General features: G+C 39.2%; 1 protein-coding gene across 2 annotated transcripts in view; it reads left to right on the forward strand.

Moving 5' to 3' along the window:
* Rspry1 (ring finger and SPRY domain containing 1) overlaps positions 1-11,835 on the forward strand; it is a 56,408-nt gene extending 44,573 nt beyond the window's left edge. For both annotated transcript variants that reach the window (XM_055621227.1, XM_055621228.1), the window contains exons 12-15: positions 3,088-3,190; positions 3,532-3,684; positions 6,751-6,855; positions 10,235-11,835. In XM_055621227.1, the coding sequence (XP_055477202.1) occupies positions 3,088-3,190; positions 3,532-3,684; positions 6,751-6,855; positions 10,235-10,331 (458 nt within the window). In that variant the 3' untranslated portion in view covers positions 10,332-11,835. The remainder of the gene's footprint in view (positions 1-3,087; positions 3,191-3,531; positions 3,685-6,750; positions 6,856-10,234) is intronic.
* Positions 11,836-12,692: the final 857 nt, after the last annotated feature.

A 12,692-nucleotide genomic window follows, 5' to 3' on the forward strand; every position in this document is an offset into this window, starting at 1 on the left:
ATAGATAGATAGATAGATAGATAGATAGATAGATAGATAGATAGATATGGCTGAATGAATGAACAAAATGGAAGAATAAGTGGTGGTTCAGTTGCTGTTCCAGAGAAGCTGAGTTCAGTTCCCAGCACCCAGATCAGAAGCATCACAACTGCCAGTAACTCCAGTTCTGAGGTATCTGACTTCCTCTTCTAGCTTCTACTGGCACTTGTAATCGTGTGGTATACATTCACGCAAATGCATACACATAAGAAATTATAAAAATATTTCTAAAAATAATAAAAATTAGAAAAAATATATAAGTGTTACTGCAAAACAAAAACAACAACAAAAAGCCTCCTATAGTTAGTACTTTTTCACATAGAATTTCACTCTGTCGTGCAGGCAGCCCTGGAAGTCACTCTGTACCGTGGTTGAGTGCAGGTGTGAATCACTATTCCCACCTACTCTTACAGTTAAGATAGGGCTTTTTGTAACTCAATGCAGAGCAATTGCCTACTAATCATGAGACCCTGTGTTAGATGCCAAGTAACACACACACACACACACACACACATACACATACTTTGTGAAGTCTAGTTTATTCTCTGTGTCTGTGTTTTGAATGAAGGGACCATGGATATGTTAAAAACACTAGAATTGTTGTGACACTAACATGAGGATATTTTCAGAGATGAAATAGTTATAAAATGGGTATGGTAGTCAGAGGCCAATACTCTATGTAGGGTCATATGGAACAGAAGTAGGTAAAGAATGAAACCTCTTTATTGTCAGGATTGGAGCTAGATAAAGAACAGTCCAGCCCTTTGTCCATGTTCCTCCTTCATTTCCTATACTAATCAACATTATAAACTGAAGTATCAGGCATGCCAAGAAAGCTGGGGCTTGATCACTCACAGAGGACTAACTTGATAGTGTGAAAAAGGGAATGAATCTGAGAAACCAACAAGGCACCCAGGTTTTTTGTTTTGTTTTATTTAGGTTTGGTTGTTGGTTTTTGAGACAGTCTCTCTCCATAGTCCTGGCTGTCCTGGAACTCCCAGTGTAGACCATGATGTCCTGTAACTCACAAAGATCCACCCACCTCTGCCTCCTGAGAGCTGAGATTTAACGTGTGTGCCACCAAGCCCAAACCTAAATTTTTGAAGGAATATAGAGCTTATATATGTCATAGAGGCATTTGTCTTCAAAACGTTTTTTCAGGTTATAGTGTTACTATTTAGTCCTGCCTGGTCTAGTGCTCACTCTACTAGAGATTAGGCTGGCCTTGAACCTGGAGTACCCCTCCTGCTTCTGCTTCCCAAATGTTGGGATTAAAGGTGTGTGCTACTATCCCTGGCTTCTTAGAAGCTGCCATTTTTTTTAAATCAGAATTTAAGAAAATGTTTGTGAATACATTTATTTTAAAATTTGAAAAACAGAAAAGTGCAAAGCAGTTTTCATTTTATCCCCTCCCCCAACACACACACATACACCATACACATACACACACACACACACACACACACACACACACAGAGAGAGAGAGAGAGAGAGAGAGAGAGAGAGATTTTAATCAGGGTTACTATTGCTGTGATACAACACCATGACTTAGGGGTGAAAGAGTTATCAAAGAAAATCAACTGAGAGGGAAAAGAGTTATTTCATCTCCTTTCAGCTAACAGTCCATTACTGAGGAACCTGGAGGCAAGAACTAAAGCAGAAACCATGGAGGAATGCTGCTTAGTGGCTTGCTCAGTTTACTTTCGTTTATACTCACAATGGACTTAGCCCTCCTGCATTTAAAAAAAAAAAAATGCCCTACAGACTTGCCCACAGGCCAAGTAGGCAAGTGGCTGTTTTCTCTCTTGAGGTTCCTCTTCCCAAATAATTTTAGTTTTTATCAAGTCAACAGAAAATAAACCAACTAGGACATTGCACACACACATATGTGTATATCGTGTGTGTGTAAATAAATACATAGAGAATATATAAATGTGTGTGGGTGTTGTCCATACATGTATGTGCACCACATGTATACCCAGTGTCCACATATGCCAGAAGGGAACTGGAGTTGCAGATGGTTGTGAACTACCATGTGAGTGCTGGGATTCCAACTCTAGTCCTCTGGAAAGGTAGCCAGTGCTTCTTAACTGCTGAGCCATCTCTCCAGCCCTAGAGATTCTTTTTAAGCACGTAGATTGGTATGTGCATATTTCCCTTTGTTGTGCTTCATCTCCTGAACAGGTTTCTAAGTTATAAAAAAATAACACCTAGTGTTGGAGTTGTGGCTCAGGTGTTGTGCCCCATATGAGGTGCTAGGCTCAGTCGATAGCACTGAATAATCTGGGTATAGTGGTATGTCTGCTAACACCAGGACTCATGAAGTAGAGACAGGAAGATTAAAAATGCAAGGTTATCCTCAGCTACATAAGTATAAGGCCATTCTGAGCTAGAGACACTGTCTCAAAAAAAAAAAAAAAAAATCTAGACCAACAAGAAAACATGATTGGCTTGTATGGTGGGATGCACATATAATCTCAACATTCAGGAGGCTGCAGCCACAGGATTTCATGTTTGAGGCTATATGTGGCTATATGGCCAACTGGAGACCAGCTAGAACTACATACAAAGACCTGTGTCAGAAAATCCAAAAACAAACAAAATAACTTTTAATGCTTTTCAGTATTTCATTATAAACTAGAACAAAAAAAAAAAAAATGAAGTCTTGTTTTTAAAAAAATCAGTGAGAATGTGTGCTTTAAAACAAAAACATTTGGGTAGTTATTTTCTAGGGAGTTTAAATCTTGCAGAGAAGTAAAACAGCACATAATTTTATCTTACCCAGCATGTACATTTTTTTTTCACATTTTAGCATCTTGAAATTGGTATGCATCTTATACAAGTGATGGCTTGTCATAGTTTAAATGAAAGCTTTTATTCCTTTAATGATACATGAAAATACTGCTATGGAAATACCAGATAAGCTGCACAAGAAACAAAGAAAAGTGTGTTGAGTATGTAGCTCAAGACACAAACTTAGTACAGGGCATTGAGGCCCTTCCAGGTTCTGAGTAGCACAAGCCTAACAGTGTTTGGTTTATCTTCCAGGAGACACAGTAGGGTTTCTGTTAGACCTGAATGAAAAGCAAATGATCTTCTTTTTAAATGGCAACCAGCTGCCTCCTGAGAAGCAAGTCTTTTCATCCACCGTGTGAGTAGCTCCTCACAGTCAAAGACTGAGTAGATTAATGGAATGTATTTTTCTCAAGGATAAAAACCTGTTTGTTTATTTAAGCAGTTAGAGAAATTGGTTTATTTCAATTAATCAGAGCTCCCCATTTGATCTGACCTCAATGTCCAAGAGACATTGAGATACAGAGAGATAAATGTGTGGTCTTCCCTGGCTCACAGACCTGTCTAGGTTAATAAAGAGAACCTGTCTCCCTTCCTTTCTACCACAGTAACTAGCTCACTTTGACTTTCCCAAAATGACTGTATGTGAACTTGTTTTTTATAAATTCTGTTGACCTCTGTGCTCATTTTCGTTTGTAGATCAGGATTTTTTGCTGCAGCTAGTTTCATGTCATATCAACAATGTGAGTTCAATTTTGGAGCAAAACCATTCAAATACCCACCATCTATGAAATTCAGCACTTTTAATGATTACGCCTTCCTAACAGCTGAAGAAAAGATTATCTTGCCAAGGTAAGAGTCTGCTGGGACTCTCTCCAGATTGTCATGTGCATCTCATAGAAAATTACAAAAACTTATGGGAGATTTTTTTTCCAGCATTGCACAAATAATTTTGAACAAGTAATCTCACTGAAAAGGTTGACTTCTGGGAAATATAAATTAGTAAAACAGATCCCAGAAAGGTACATACAAATCAATGATAGTGTAAAATTATTTGAAAACAAAAATTAAAAGCATTGTCTAGCAAAAGCAGGTAGTTTCATAAGATCTCTCTATCAAATTATGAGTGATATAGCGTCATTATTATTTAAAGCAGTGGTTCTCAACCTGAGGGTCAAACAACCCTTCCACAGGGGTCACCTAAGACCATTGGAAAACACAGATATTACATTTTAATTAATAACAGTAGCAAAATTACAGTTATGAAGTATCAACAAAAGTAATTTTGTGGTTGGGGGTCACCGAAACAGGAAGAACTGTATTAAAGGGTCCTGTCTTAAGAAGCTTGAGAACTACTGCTTTAAAGTGTTACAGGACCCGGAGAAGGAGGAACATGCCCACATTCTTTTTATGAGTTAGATAATATTGAAATATGAGTTAGATAATATTGAAAAGGGCTGCTGTGGTGGTGCCAACTTTAAATCTCAGTACTAGGAAGGCAGTGGTAGGAGAATCTCTACCTGAGGCCAGCCTGGTCTAAGAACTTGTCTCAAAAAACCCAAAAAAATAAAATAAAATAAAAATCAGAAAAACTATAATATATTCACACATACAAACACAAACAAAAATGCAAACTAACTTCATTGGAATATCTGTATAAAAATCCTTAGTGAAGAGTAAATCATTAGCAGACCTGGTTTATTGAAACCAACTCCTTTTGTGTTTAAAATGCATAGCAAACTTGCTACCACTGTTCTACAACCATTAACACAAAAGAAGCATCTCAGGTAAAATTTTATCACCCTTATTTGACAGAAACTGAGACTGAGTGATTACCTGCTTGTCTTCCTCATAAGATGAACATAGTCTGTTCCTTCAGCTAGGGAAAGACTCCAGGTGCTCGCTGGTGATTACTGCATGTTGAAGCCTGTTACACATCATGAGCCAAAGTTCATCAGTTTTTTTTAACAGGGCAGCCTTCCTGGGCCACTGTGAGACAGGGGATTTTTATTCCTAGTGTTATACCAATAAAGTAGTCCCTCAGCAGTTGAGAAGAACATACTGGCCAGGGCACAGCTTGTGTTGAACCATATGTCATACCCATAAATATAAGTATAATGCAGTGAAATCCTGGCTTATGATTTGAATCGAAACACAGGTCTATAAGCAGCCCTCTTACTTTACCTTACACGCTGTCTCAGTGAGTAGTCGGCAGATTCAGATGAACTAGAACATGTTACAGGAAGAGCAGCAGAGCCTTGGCAATGATCTAAGAGGCCATTTACATGTGTTCAGGCATCTGAGGTATGTTCCTCGGAGCTTCTATGCAGCTTGTCCTGGTGCTTGAGTTGCTCTTGGTATTAAGTCTGAGGTGACACCTCCCTTTCATCTGCCACACCTCAGTCCTTTGTTTATCCAACATGCTTTTCCTGGGATGAGGCTCATCAATCACCTGAAGGGCACAAATGATCCATCTATGAGTTCCCTTGCTTCTTCAGGGTTAAGCGTCCCAGAATGGGGGTGGGAAGTCATCTTTTATGACCAGCTTATATATATCAGTGTGGTAACTGAATATTCATTTAACACTCAGTGTGTGTCCTGTCTTCAAGAACAACAGATTACAACCCATGTCAGTTTCATTCGGAATCTAGACCTGTTTTCTCTCTGACAAATACACAGAGTTTTTGACACAGGCTTTTTGCTGCAGGCCTATAATCTAAGCTACTACAGAAGCTGAAGCAGAAGGATTGCAACTACTACTTGGAATTTTGTTGTTTATATTATGTTTATTCTCTAGTTATTCTCTTCACTGTTTTGTCTTAAACTCTTTATTATGCTAAATTCAAATATACAGCAAAAATGTAAAAGGATCGTACAGTGAAGCGCATACATCCTTAGCTACAGTAGTCAGCCACATGGTCTGCTTCTCCTGTGGTCTTCCCTCATCTATCTGTTAATAACCCATTTCCATCCCAGTTTCTCTATTGCTGCTCCCTTGAATGGTCTCTCCTGACAGCAAGGCTCACTTCTCCATGCCTTCACATGTCTACTAAAGTTTGCTTAGTAAGGTCCTCCTTGACTGCTGTCAATCTAACCCCTGCACCTCACATATGGGAGCACTCCTTTCCCTCTTTCCCAGGTTAGTGTTCATCATGGCAGTCCTCAGCATTTAACATCATTTTTAGTTCTGTCTCCCACATCGACACACTAGACCATAACCTCTATAAAACCAGATACTTCTTTTTTTTTTTTTTTCTTTCTGTTTGTAGATTGCCTTTTATTTTTTACCCACTCTGTCACCTCTAGAGCCCAGGCTGGCCCAAGACTCATGGAGGTCTCCCTATCCTAGCTTCCTAGCTTCTAAATGCTGATTCTACCTGTATGCCACCATGCCTAGCTAAGGACACCTATTTGGTCTCCTGTTCACTGCTGAATTACCAGGGCTTGGGGCAGTGCCAGGCACATAACAAGCCTGTAAGTTAACTTCAGGAGAACAGTTATGCATGTCTGCTTCTCTGTCCATTTGGAATGGAAGGGTTCAAACCTAAGGTGTCTAAACTTGCAGAGAGTCTATATGTCATAAACCCCTTGACCTTGTGAGAAAACTGTGGGTATTTTCCCTGAGAAAGGCTTGTACATTTCACCAAATTCTTAATATATGTGACTTAAATGGTTGAAATTTGCTGGTAAAAGAACACTGGACTGGAAACCAAAGAATTTGAATTTGAACCTTTTGTTGTTTATGAAATGACAGCCAAGCCTTCTTCACTCTGCTGAGGCTGAAATAATATGAAAACCTTACTAAACAAAGATTGCAACAAAGTGTATTACTCGTGTAGGGCTTTTTGAGAGCATTTTATGTGCCCCACTGCTGACTCCTTGTTGATGAAAGAATTTCACATTGTTTTGTCTGCTCAGGCACAGGCGCCTTGCTCTGCTGAAGCAAGTCAGTATTCGAGAGAACTGCTGTTCACTCTGTTGTGATGAGGTAGCAGACACCCAGCTGAAGCCATGTGGACACAGGTGAGAGAGAGGGTCTGCTTGTTGGATCATCTTCTACACGTCACATTCAGCAACATTTCATTCTGTTCTTAAATTACTTCTAGGGTATTAGCAAGTCTGTAACTGTTCATCAGGGCTGTTAGATTATTAGGTAGGACTACAGTGGCCGAATGAGGAAGTAAGTTGACAAGTAGTATCTGCTGCCTTCCAGAAAGTACCTGGAATAGAACAAACTATTTGATATGGAAAGCTTAGTTTTTGAGTTTTGCTTTTTTTTACTCAGATAAACACATACACACAAATAGATTTGGGAGTGGTGTAGTTGGAGATAGGGTTTCTTTTGTAGTCCTGGTTGTCCTGGAACTTGATCTGTACATGAGACTGGCCTCAAACTCACAGAGAGCCACCTGCCTCTTCCTCCTGAGTGCTGGAATTAAAGGTGTGTGTCACCACACTTGGTTTCTACTTTTTATATAATTTTAGCTTTATAAAATATGAAAGGCAGCTGGGCATGGTCATTCATGCCTGTAATCCCAGCACTCAGGGAGGCAGAGGCAGGCGAATCTCTGTGATTTCGAGGCCAACCTAATCCACAAAGTGAGTTGAGGACAGCCAAAGCTACACAGAGAAACTCTGTCTCAAAAAACAAAAATAAAAACAAAACAAAAAAAGTGAAAGGCTTGTGCTGTTTGTGAGCTTCTTGAAATTCTCAGCAAATTTTAGTTCTGTGAAAGGAGCATAGAGGACATCCTGGATCCTGTAGGTCAGTGAATAAGCATCACCAGAGCCGCAGATAAGTTGCTCTTTTCTGAGAAAGCCATCCCGGCTCATATTAGAAAGGAGAGTGAGCAGTGTGGCAGCCATGGCCTTTCTCACATGCTGAGCTGTGAGCAACCCATACTGACAATACAGGCTGCTTGTATCTATAACTTCCCAACACTTTGTGTTTCTGTGGTTTTTGACAAAACCTTAATCACATTATTGTCCAGGAATCTTGACCCTAGAATGAGGGACCACAGTTTGTCATCACAGGAGTGATTCAGCCTGGATCCTTGTCCCAGGGTCTTCTGAATAGGCTGTTAGAAGTACATGCAGTAGGTTTCCTTTCACACTTACAGCAGTTTCTCTTCTATAGCCCAGAACTTCTCAGGTTAACTTCTCACCTTTGCAGGATTTAGTTATCAGGGGCTTACAGACTGATACAGAATTTAAAGGTCTTCATTGCCATTTTCCATCATTGTTTTCTAATAGTAGAATCTGATCTTCATCTTTGAGTCCTTTGGTCCTTCCTATGACTTTAAACAGAATTACTAAGGACTAATTGATGAGGGTTTAGTGTGTAAAGACTTGGAGCAAAGTATCCTGAGTATGTGGTCAAAGTTTCTATAACATCCAAAACAGAGTTGGAAAGGAAATCCAAAGAATTACAAGAGTATCTCAATTCAGTTAGATGGTATAAAACCTGCACCTTTTCAGTGGTTAGGAGTGTAAAGTAGATAAACTAAATATTCTTATAGCCTAGAGTTTTTAAGGGTGGCAGTGAAGAAAGGAAATCAGGATAAAATGAGTGACAAGACCTGACCCCTAGAAGAGACTGAAATGGAATCACTCCTCTTAACATAACAAATGTAGTAGTTATGATCTTCCTTTGCCTTCCTTCTGGAAGGCACTAAACCCCAGATAGTTTCACTGGTGAATTTTTTAACATTTTCTAGGGGAAAATAGTTCAAATCTATCTAAACTTCTCTAGATCGCAGGCAAAATGAACCCACAGTACTATTTTTACAAAATCTGCATGGTAAACACTAAAAGCAGAAAAGAAAACACCAAAATGCTAAGAAGACTACTTTTTGTTTCACTTGGGATTTTTGTTGACATGGGAAGGGAGGGGGTGTCTCACCCTGTAGGCCTGGCTGGGAACTTGCCAGGTCAGGAACTTGCTCTGTAGACCAGGCTGGTCTTGTACTCACAGAGATCCACCAGCTTCTGGCTCACAAATCCTGGGATTAAAGACAGGAGCCACTACATCTGGCTTTAAGACCACTTTTTACATTTATGATTATAAATCTAAATAAAACATTAGTAACTGGGGGCTGGAGATAGCCTAGTGGTTAAGAGCACTTTCTGCTCTTGCCGAGGACTTGGGTTTGGTTCTCAGCACCCACCTGGTGGCTTACACCCATCTGTAACTGTAGTTCCAGGAAATCCCATGCTTTCTGACCACTGAGGACACAAGGCATGCAGGTGGTGTACGGAAATACAGACATACAGGCAAAACACACATATAAAATAAAATAATAAATAATATATAAAATAAAAATATTAATAAATAAAATAAGAAGCTGGGTGGTGGTGGCACATGCCTTTAAACCCAGCACTTGGAGGCAGACTCTGCAGGTGGATCTCTTGAGTTCAAGGCCAGCCTGCTCTATACACAGAAATCCTGTCTTAAAAAAAAAAAAGAAAAGAATAGACAAAATTTTTTCTTGATATTTTGAAATATATGTATATCTTTTTATGTTATCTTTGGGAAGTACAAGAATAAAACCCAGACCCTCACACATGCTAGGCAAGTGCTATACCACTGAGATGTATCTGATTTTCTTTTTTTTCTTTTTTTTGATTGGTTGGTTGGTTGGTTGGTTGATTTGGTTTGGTTTTTGAGAGAAGGTCTTGCTATGGAGCCTAGGCTGCTGTGTCTCATCCTCTCAAGTGCTGGGATTGTAGGTGTGACTCAGTAACTAACAATTTTTTAATGGTGAGATGCTGGAAACATGGACACAAGACAAAGATGCTTGTTGCCACTGCTTTGATTTACAATATAAACAAAAGTCAGCATCTCTTCTTGCTATGTGCATAAATACCAACCAATAAGAGAGTGCATGCCAAGGAGTATGTCATCCTAGGTTTCTAGGTTTCTCTATCAGAAACCTATGAGGTCTGGAGAGAAGATTAAGCAGTTAAGAGCACTGGCTGCTCTTCCAGAGGATCCAGGTTCAATTTCAAGCACCCACATGGAGGCTCACAACCATATATAATTAGTTCCTGGAGATCCAGTACCCTCTTCTGGCCTCTTCAGGCACTGCACATGGTATATATGCATAGGCAAAATACTTAAAACATTTTATAATACTGGAAATCTAATATAAAGGCATTGTGTCACATCTATGGTGTAAGATTTTATTGAAAAATGAACTTTTTCTTTAGCTCACAGAGTAAGAAGATTGAAGATAAAAAATAAAAATAGGGAGTTTTAATTTTTTTGTTTGTTTGTTTATTTTTCAAATGGTAATATTACGCTTTCCCCAATAGACTTGTTAACATTTTAGATTTAGCTGGCAGGTAGAGTTTGACCTTTTAAATCATTTAATTTAACTGGCATTTATATCTTTTTCCTCAGCGACCTGTGCATGGATTGTGCCTTGCAACTGGAGACCTGCCCATTGTGTCGTAAAGAAATAGTGTCTAGAATCAGACAGATTTCCCATATTTCATGACACATGTGAGGAAATATCATGGACCTATTTCTACTCAGTTCCAACCAATGTTGAAAAGAAAAGGAAAAAAAAAAACAAAAAAAACTCATGCAAACATCTCTAACCAGTTGTACGAACATTGAAACTTATAGCCATGGCCAGATTTTATGCTAAAATTGGTAGTTTGTCAAAAACAAATTCTCTTAGCCTAACTCAACTTGCCAGCCCTGAATTCCTTTTGAGGCCGAGGAAGGCTGAATGTCATCAGGTGGGCCTATGGTACTTCCGTGAAAGACAACAGGTGACAAAGGGTCTCCTGAACTCTGTAACCACGCCACAATTCTTCATGTTGGGTTCATTTGATTGTTTAACACAAGCTGTTTTGTGTCTTAGTCTACAGTTTTTATTTTGAGGTGAAATTTTGGAGAAGTAATTGACAGCGTGCCTGGGTTAAGTATGGCTGGTCAGAGAACCGCGGTGTGTTAGGCATGGATGCCGCACTGCAAGACTTGACTGTAAACGCAGCCACACAGGTCACACAGGTCAGTACTACAAGCAGCATGAAGATCCTGAAAGGTGCAGGCTGTAGGAAAAACAACAACAACACAAACAAAAAAACAATAACAGCAAAAAAACAAAACAAAAAAAAACCCAATTTTTTTTTTTTTTTATATTTCAGTGATTCCAAAGAACATTCTAGTTTTTTTAAACTACAGAAAATTGGTGGTATTTTCACATTCATGGTGTTTCTATCCAGTTTCAGTACCCACATTTTGTGAGGAAAAATGTTTTACCAATACAGGACGAACTTTAAACCAATTGCAATGTTAGACTGGAGAAAACTGGTAGTGTATCTTTGAGGTACCATCAAATCAGGTTTTTTTGTTTTTTATTTTTTAAAAATTTTTAATCAGTATTGTTTTTGGAAGTAATATACTTTGAAACTCTTGAATTAATAGTCTCTAGAAGACAGTCTGAGAACATATATCCTGTTATTTTAAATAAATACATGTTTTTGAATAGCAAGTTCAATCATGAATTGTTGACTCTGTCTTCATCAAAAGTGTTTTATATCCCTCTCAGGGTCTCTGGTGAAGGCCTTCAAGAGTTCACTTTTTTCTCCCAGAAAATTGGAAGGTAGAATTGTAAATTTTTAAGACTTATTTCATAATGGTGTACCTCAGCAACTGCCTTTCAATTTATGCCAAGTCCTTACTGAGTTTATACTTGAACAGTAGATGTCTTCTGAGTTTTAGAGTGTCTTAAACTCACTGCACATTCTTTTTCCTTCTCCTCTTTCTTGTTTGTGGTTCATTAACCCTGTCCTACTATAGAGGTGATTTCCTTCCTGGCTGTACTTGTTGGGTGCTGGAGTTTCTCCATGTCTCTCTAGTCTTCCATAAATCCAAATATATATATATAAGTATATACACAGATATAGTTATGTGTTCTTCTTCTTCAGCTTGTGGTGAATGCAGTAATTTGCATTGAAGAATAAAAGATCTGTTGCATTTTTTTACTCTAAGATTCCACAGTTCTCATTGGTGTCTTCCTCTAAAGCTCCTACTCCTCATGGTAGGAGAGAATCAAGTATTAGAACTAAGAAAGCCAGGTGCGGTGGCCCATGCCTATAATCCCAGTGCTTGGAGAGGCAGAAGCAGGCAGATCTCTGTGAGTTTGAGGCCAGCCTGGTCTACAATGTGAGTCCAGGACAGCCAAGGCTACACAGAGAAAATCTGTCTCGAAAAAGAAAAAAAAAAAAACTCGGTGGTGGAGTAATGCCTGGTATGCTTAAGGCTCTGTGTTTCTTCCCTGGCACCTGAAAGGAAAAGAAAATGAATTAAGTTTCACCATGCATAGTGCATGCCTTTAGTCTGAGCACTGGAGAAGCAGAGGCAAGCCCATTCTCAGAGCTCTAAGCCAGCCAGGACTACATAGTGAGATCTCATTTAATTACATATCCATCAAGCAGATCTCCACTGAACAGCGCTTGCCTGTGTAGCATGTCAAATATCTGCCTGCTTATAGAGTAGCAGCAGGAAGAGACAGTGTAATTTCTGTGTACTGTGGTAATGTGTTAAGTGCTATGAAGAAAAAGAAATTGCTGTCAAGGACAAAAGCATATAGTTATGGGGAGAATGAGGCAGAACTACTTTAGATACTGGCTAACATGGATAGGGACGTCGTCAGAAGAAAACTAAGGGACACATAAGTATGTAGCCAAGCAGAGGGACTGAAGACAGGCTCCAGGACTGATAATCTAGGCGGGCATAGAACTGTGGGCAGAGATCCTCACTAAGGAAAGTTGGTTCAGGGAAGATGGACATGGTGAGAAAGTAATATTCTCTGCTGCTGGAGATCAGGGCATGCTCATGAAGCCCA

This window comes from Psammomys obesus, unplaced genomic scaffold (genome assembly GCF_907164565.1).
Source record: "Psammomys obesus unplaced genomic scaffold, mPsaObe1.curated_primary_1811, whole genome shotgun sequence".
NCBI lineage: Eukaryota > Metazoa > Chordata > Mammalia > Rodentia > Muridae > Psammomys > Psammomys obesus.